The sequence below is a fragment of the Papaver somniferum genome, chromosome 3 (assembly GCF_003573695.1).
Source record: "Papaver somniferum cultivar HN1 chromosome 3, ASM357369v1, whole genome shotgun sequence".
Taxonomy (NCBI): Eukaryota; Viridiplantae; Streptophyta; class Magnoliopsida; order Ranunculales; family Papaveraceae; genus Papaver; species Papaver somniferum.
Genome location: NC_039360.1, coordinates 7515009 through 7523283, shown reverse-complemented (window position 1 = coordinate 7523283; position 8275 = coordinate 7515009). Strand labels below are relative to the sequence as shown.

General features: G+C 36.5%; 1 protein-coding gene across 1 annotated transcript; it reads left to right on the top strand.

Annotated features, from left to right (window-relative positions):
* Nucleotides 1-541: 541 nt before the first annotated feature.
* Nucleotides 542-5143, top strand: LOC113355251. The gene is made up of 5 exons (XM_026598068.1): nucleotides 542-665; nucleotides 2062-2240; nucleotides 2358-2527; nucleotides 2897-3016; nucleotides 4715-5143. The coding sequence occupies exons 2-5, from the start codon at nucleotides 2118-2120 to the stop codon at nucleotides 4719-4721; spliced, it is 420 nt and encodes a 139-aa protein (XP_026453853.1). The 5' UTR covers nucleotides 542-665; nucleotides 2062-2117; the 3' UTR covers nucleotides 4722-5143.
* The last annotated feature ends 3132 nt before the right edge of the window (nucleotides 5144-8275 follow it).

Genomic DNA, 8275 nt, shown 5'->3' with positions numbered 1-8275 from the left:
CTGAATTACTCAAACCTTAAAGTAGAAAGAAGTTTTATACATCAAGTTGTGAACTATATGGACATGTTAACAGCTTACCTCCTTTTGCACATGCAGGAGAATCTGCTACAAGTTACTACAACAAGTGTGAGAAAGAGGATACTACTAGTAGTTGAACAACAAAAAGAGAGTATGTGAAGAAGTATACATAGGGATCGAGCTGCCTTCGAGACTGATATCAAGACTAGTAGTAAGGTTTACGAAGCATGTTCTGCTTCTTCCTTGGATTGTTATCTGCAAACAACACGCCGTCATACATCTGTGCTGCATCATAGCTATTGATTCTTGGTGGTGCAGCCTGCTTGTAATGACGCTTCTCAACCTCCAATATACCGCCATACTTACGAACTGCTTCATAACAGTCAACAACTTCGACAAAATTTGTTTGTGGTTTAGTCTGTTGTTGTCGGTAATGATAATGATGAGGGCGTTCGACCTGCTGCTGGTGATACCGTGGAGCGCTGGTCTTGTGCAAGTTCTCAACCATCCCAAAACCCTCAAACCCAACTTTTGATAGATCTGTTTGTGGTGCCATCTTACAACTGGTGAAAGCTATAAAACCTAAAGACGAAGCTGCAACTCAGAAAAAGTTCTTAAAGCTTTGTTCGCTCATACTAAACCAGCAGGTTCACTTACTCCCTTTATATACTTTCACTTTCAAATCCTAAACATGTTGTTAGATGCCAACTTATCCGTATATATTCTTGAACAACTTTTGAGTGTGTTGTTGATGCATATGGTGAGGGCAATCTGGTCTGCTTTTGGTAGTCAGTGCAACTTAGTATATTCTTCTCTCTCACTCTCAGTGGCAGCCACAGTCTCAGTGTTTGGCCTTTGTTAGGGTAACCCATGTCTCTTTTCTTTTCTTTTCTTTATCCATCTTTTTACTCTCACCGTCTCTTAAAAATATTTCATCCTATCCATTTGTACTGATCAAGATCAATCCGTTGGAATCTTTGAAAATACCTTTTGAATTTTTGAAATATCTTGAACAACACATCTTTAGCAGGTAAAAAGTAGGCAAAGTAACTTCTATAATTTGGAATTTTGATGAGTTACGCTACATAAGTACTTCCCCTATTTACATTTTAAATGAATAAGCAATAGATATATTCATGCATCAAAAATCTGAGTTTTTTATAATTTTTTTTAATCATCTAATCATATCTAATAATTCAGATTTTGGATTTTGTATACCTAATATACCTAAAATAGTTACTTTAGAATAACACTAGTTACTTTTCACGTAGTGATTCTGACAGAGCATATAATTATATTAATCTTGTGTCATATTAGCAGGATAAACATGATTAACATATGTTTAATTATCAAGTTCTTGTTAAGGAAATTCTTAGTCACTTGCTCACCTAATTCAAAAGAACATATAATCTCATCAAGAGGAACATTGGATCTTTCTTTAATGGGGAAGGATCCGATGACATGGTTAGAATGACATTATCATGACATGGTGACACCATTTTTTCTAAAAAATCTTAACGATGATGAATTTGGAGTTAACATTTTGGTGATATGTTCCTCATATAATACTCTACATTCATACCAAAAATGAGAGTATTTTGAAATACGAAACTTCACCATCCATAAATTTTAATTTCGACCGTTAATCTTTGACGGTTGATATTCAAAATGGTAGATGGTGGCCTTATACATCTCGGAACGCTCTCATTTTTTGTTGGAGTGTAGAGACTTATAAGAAGAACATGTCAGCAAAAACTTAGCTTCAAATTCATTACCGGTTGGGTTTGGTAGAAGAAATGGCGTTAAAATGTCAAGATTATGTCACTCTAACCATGTCAACGGATCTTACCCCTTCTTTAATAAATATGGTTCTTCATGGTTAGAAAACTAACTTAGATGGTTCTATATAAAGATGAAATTTGTTCCGCTATCGAATCATTTGACTACAGTTACTTACCCTAATAGTAGTAGTTGTATAAGTTATAAAATATTAGCTTCGATTGTACTCATTTGGTTCCCTACTAAAAAAAAGTTTGTATGCAGCATATTACAAGTTGTGGTCCTCCACGCCCACCCCCACCCGCACCCCCAACCTCCCTATGTCTAGGACTAGAGGTGGGAACCCACTGAGGCATATTGATAGAATAAATCAAAGTGTGGAGGGGAGAAGAGGCTTATTGAAGAAATATAGTGGTGTTTGCGTTAGACCTGCTCTGGGGGAGGTTCGTAGGCCTTATCCTAGTTTTCTGGCATGGCTCAAAATGAAAAATAAATTATGGCCTCTAGGTAGGCTTTTTTTGTATAAATAACATTGCTAATCTGAAAATATTCCAGTGCAGGTTGGAGCAAACGGTACAATGTCTGCCTATTCAAGTGCCTTGCAGAGTTATGCTCTTAATGGCCCTACATCGTTCGGGAAAGTTATGAACAGAGCTGCACAAATTGCTGCAGGGTCCAGCTTGCATAGCCAGACAAAATACTTTGTCTTGCTCATCATCACACTATCACAGTAAGTAGGAAACTTTTTGTCAAATAAATTTTTGTTCCACTTAACTCATTTCTGATCATGAATTGCTTTGCTTTCTAGGACGTGTAGTTACTGATCTTCAAGAAACCGCAGATTCTTTGGTTAGAGATTTATATTTTCCCTTGTCAAATCTTATCATTGGTGTCAGTGGTGCTGACTTCAAAGATATGAGCTAACAAATAAATTACTACCAAGCTCTCCAATTAACTGTTGCCAGTTCTCAACTTTTCTCCGAGTTTTTTTAAATTGACACTTTTTTTGGGGATTGTTGTCACTTTTCTACTTCTTCTAATAATCTACTGCAGAAAGCAGTTTGATTCTCGGGTTTCTTATGCTTACATGGTTTGGCAGATACTGGAAGCTGACAACGGCGACCGCTTACAGAGTAGGGATGGACAGTGCTTACAGAGTAGGGATGGACAGTTGGCTACAGGGGCATTGTACAGTTTGTGCCAATGCGTGGAGTGCTGGGTGAGTACTTAATCATACCGAGTGTAACAGCAATTAAGATAATTTATCATGTCATTGTTTTTGGCCATTATACGCAAGTAGTATATTTGAGTTAACAAAGTAACAAACTGTTGTGTGTAGCCTTTGTTTTGTTTATTCGTCGCTTACTTTCAATTGTCTTATATATTCTGAGGGGCCTCAAGTTCTGAACTTTTCGACTGTACTGCTGTTACATTGTATGTGAACAACAATCCTCCATTTGAATAGTGAATAGTGATTTCCCAGGGGTTTCTTTCTCAATAGGTATTAAAGTATTAGTAGTCAAAATGTTAAGCAGGGTTCTTGTACAGTTCAAATGCTTCTTGTGTCTTGTTTTCTGTCCTGTGAATATTATGTTGTTGCGTCTGTGCTTCTCGCGTCTTATTTAATGTGCCTTTTTAAAGAATCTTGCCGGTTAGATATGTGTTATATCAATAAAATTTGGACGGTGATTCTGTAGGTCGAAATTCCAACTGCATATTGAATAGTATCCCTCAACAATTCCTTTTCATTTTCCCTCTTTTGCTAACGCACATGGATACTGAAGTGTTAGGGTTTAAATTTGTTGAGAAAACATTGGGTTTTTTATTCTATGTTGTTCGTATGATTAATTCAACTAGTATATAGGGTTCATTCTCGTTATTTTAAAGTTTTCTTGCAGCTGTTAAACACTTATTTGATGATACTCGTCGGCTTTGAAAATTTGGAATTCAGGGTTTTTGAAAATTTTGGGATTTTTGTTATTTTGGAGGGTTTGAATTTAGGGTCCTCACCATTATTAGGTTTGGTAATGTACATTCTCTTATATTACCCAAATCAAGATCTTTAACTCAAATTTGGTAGAGTCCTTGGGTATTGGTCATTCTTTTATTACCTGAGGTAATGGTGGTTCAAGTCCACCAAGATCAGTCATTATTAACACTCATGTATTCCAAGTGGTGAAAATTAAGTGTGTTAGCCAGCTCTGTTACAGGTCTTTTGGATTGACTCCGTTCTTAGGGATTTGTTCTCACTTATCTACTTCTTTGAATTTCGACTTGGTAAAATAGTTGAATCGTAGATTTCTTGTACTTCTTATATGGTTCGACAAATACTAGATCCTGATAACAAGTGCTTACTGGGTAGCACTGGGCAGTTGGCGACACGGGACATTGTGCAGTTTGTGGCGATGCAGAGAGTGCGGGTTGGCGTTCGACCTGCTGCTGGTGATACTGTGGAGCGCTGGCCTTGCTCACCTAATTCAAAAGAACAAATAATCTCTTCAAGAGGAACATTGGATCTTTCTTTAATAAATATTAGCTTAACCTAATAGAAGTAGTTGTCTAAAATATTAGCTTCGCACCTTGATTAGGGGGTTTGAATTTAGGGTCCGCACCTTGATTAGGCTTGGTATTGTACACTTTATATATTACCCAACTCAAGACCTTTAGCTCAAATTTGGTAGAGTCCTTGTGTAATGAAGTTGTCATTTTTATTACCTAAGGTGATGGTGGTTCAAGTCCACCAAGATCAATCATTATCAACACTCCATTAATAATGATCAAGTGTTGGTCATCTCTGCTACAGATCTTTTGGATTGATTCCATTCTTAGGGATTTCTTATACTTCTTTGAATTTCGACTTTGTAAATAGTTGAATCTCAGATTTCTTATACTTCTTATATGGTTTGACAAATACTAGATGCTGATAACAGCCCTTAAAGGGTAGCACTTGGCAATTGGCGACACGGGACATTGTGCAGTTTCTGGCGATGCAGGGAGTGCAGGGTGAGTGCTAGATTACTCTAAGGTGTTTAGAAGATTTATCAAATTTCAAATGCATATTGATTGCGTTCTTTATCGAGAAATGTGTTGGCGATCGAGAAATGTGTTGGCGATGTTTTTGCGTACTTTTCTGAGGTTAAACAGATTTTTGGTAGAATCCAAATAAGATTTTCTGGATCAAGAATACGCCACATAGTTTAAACTACTGAATTACTCAAACCTTATAGTAGAAAGAAGTTTTATACATCAAGTTGTGAACTATATGGACATGTTAACAGCTTACCTCCTTTTGCACATGCAAGAGAATCTGCTACAAGTTACTACAACAAGTGTGAGAAATAGGATACTACTAGTAGTTGAACAACAAAGAGAGAGTATGTGAAGAAGTATACATAGGGATCGAGCTGCCTTCGAGACTGATATCAAGACTAGTAGTAAGGTTTACGAAGCATGTTCTGCTTCTTCCTTGGATTGTTATCTACAAACAACAAGCCGTCATACATCTGTGCTGCATCGTAGCTATTGATTCTTGGTGGTGGAGCCTGCTTGTAATGATGCTTCTCAACTTCCAATACACCGCCGTACTTACGAACTGCTTCATAACAGTCAATGACTTCGACATAATTTGTTTGTGGTGGAGTCTGTTGCTGCCGATAATGATAATGATGTGGGTGTTGGACCTGCTGCTGGTGATACTGTGGAGCGCTGGCCTTGCGTAAGTTTTCAACCATACCAAAACCCTCAACCCCTACTTTCGATAAATCTGTTTGTGGTGCCATCTCACAACTGAAGAAAGCTATAAAACTCAAAATATGAAGTTGCAACTCAAACAAGTTCTTAAAAGCTTTGTTTGCTCATACTAAAGCAGCAGGTTCACTTGCTCCCTTTATATAGTTTTTTCACTTCCAAATCCTAACCTTGTTGTAAATTCCAACTTATCCATATATGGTGAGGGCAATCTGGTCCGCTTTCGGTGCAACTTAGTATATTCTTCTCTCTCACACTCTCAGGAGTCGGGGACAGCCAGAGTCAGTTTGGCCTTTGTTAAGGGAACCCATATCTCTTTTCTTTTCTTTATTCATCTTTTTCTCTCGCTGTCTCTTTAAAATATTTCTTTCTATCCATTTGTACTGATCAAGAGCAATCATCCAAAGAATATTTGATGTATCATCTGAGCCTTGAAAATATCTTGAACAACGCATACTTAGAAGGTAAAAAGAAGTCATAGTAACTTTTATCTAGAAAGTTGGAATGAATAAACCAAAGATAAATTCATGCATCAATAAGCTAAGATTTTTTTCTTCTTCTTTATTTTATCTTTTAATCATATCTAACAATGATTTTGGAATTCGGATCTTCGACCACGTATACCTGATAAGGCTGGGTACCAAATTGCTTGGAGATTACCAATTCCTTACCAAAATGTATCTTGTCTTATATGCAATTTGGTACACCCCAAGCAATCTGGTACACCCTATTAGCAATCTTGTAATATACCTGCAATGCACTACATTTACTTTTCAGCCAGTGATTCTGAAAGAGCATATAATCATTTTAATCTTTTATCAATTGTTTATTGTATTAGCAGGACACACATGATTAACCTATGTTTAATTATCAAGTTCATGATATAGAAATTCTTAGTCACTTGCCCACCAAATTCAGTAGAACATAATCATAATCTCTCACGAAGAGGAATATTGGAACTTTCTTTTATAAATTTTGTTCTTTTCCATGGTTAAAATATTAGCTTCCGTAGTTCTTTAGGAAGATGATATTCTTCATTATCATTTGATTGTAGTTACTTTACTTAATTTTATATATATAAGTAGTTGTATAAAATATCAACTTCGGTAGTACTACTTTGGTTCCCAAATTTAAAAGAATTTAAAAGAAAAATGTAAGCATGCTATATTCAAGTTGGGGTTATTTGAACTTGCTGCCAAATGCCGTGCCGCAGAGTTAAATGTGAATGGAACTCCTCGTGATCAACAATTGTGCCAGCCACAATTAAATTCAGGATTAGTTGTTTTTACCGGACTGAGAAAACATCACTTTTCCTAATAAACATCCTACTTTTTAAAGCTTTTAAAACAAAAATATGAATGTTTTAAGGGGAATCAAACACCCCACCTCCCACTCGCCTGGAAAAAGTTGAATTGATGTGCACACGTTTTGTTTTTATAATTACTAGTAGAGGTGCATGTAGCTCTTGAAGCAAGTCTACTAAAGTTACTCTTTTGTTTTTTTGATAAAATTGATGTTATCTATTATATCTTATCCGAAAATGTGTGGAGAAATGTTTAATATAAAATTATAGTCTCTAAATCTAGAACCGATATTTCAACGATAATATCCCCGATATAAAATCGTACCAGTGTATCGGTCCCGGCCGAGATGAACCGGTATCCGATATTAACTACATTGGTTACGACTAATTTATTTATAACAAAATATCCGTTTCAACCATGAAGCGACGCTTCACGCTTGGATATACACATCGTTTCCTAAAAATGAAAAACGCTTCACGTTTTTTCTCACTTTCTACTTCTTTATATTTTCTGACTTAGTGAAATAGTTAAATTTGTTTTCTTATACTTATATTAATATGGTTTGGTTGGCAGATACTAGATGTTGACAATGGCGTTTACTGAGTAGCACTGTACAGTTGGCTACATGAGTGTCATGAGACATTGTTCAGCTTATGGTGATGCACAATTGCAGGTTGAGTTTTTGATTTTTTCCGACCATCATATTGTGAATACTATGTTGATATATACCTCCCCAACACTTCCTGTCAAATGCATATTGATTTTTCTCTTTATCAAGAAATGCGTTGGTGATGTTTTTGCCTACTTTGTGAGCTTAATTAAGCAGGTTTTGGGCTATCCGAAATTAGATTTTCTGGAAAGAATTCCACATAACCGCCCTTAAATCAATAAGAAGCCACATAATGTAAACTATTAGATTACTGATACATCAAGTTGTGAACTAATATATGGACATGTTAACAGCACCTCCTTTTGTACGGGAGAATCTGCTACAAGTTACTACAACAAGTGTGAGATAGAAGATACTACTAACAAAGAGAGACTATGTGTAGAAGTATACGTAGGGATCGAGCTGCGTTCGAGATAACAACAAGACTAGTAGTAAGGTTTACGAAGCATGTTCTGCTTCTTCCTGGGATTGTTGTTATCTACAAACAACACACCGTTATACATTTGTGCTGCATCATAGCTATTTATTCTTGGTGGTGGAGCCTGCTTGTTGTAATGATGCTTCTCAACTTCCAGCACACCCCCATATTTACGAACTGCTTCATAACAGTCAATGACTTCGACATAGTTTCTTTGCGGTGGAGTCTGCTGTTGTCGGTAATGGTAATGATGAGGGTGCTGGACATGCAGTGGAGGGCTACCCTTTCGCAAGTTTTCAACCATACCAAATCCCTCAAACCCAACTTTTGATAGGTCTT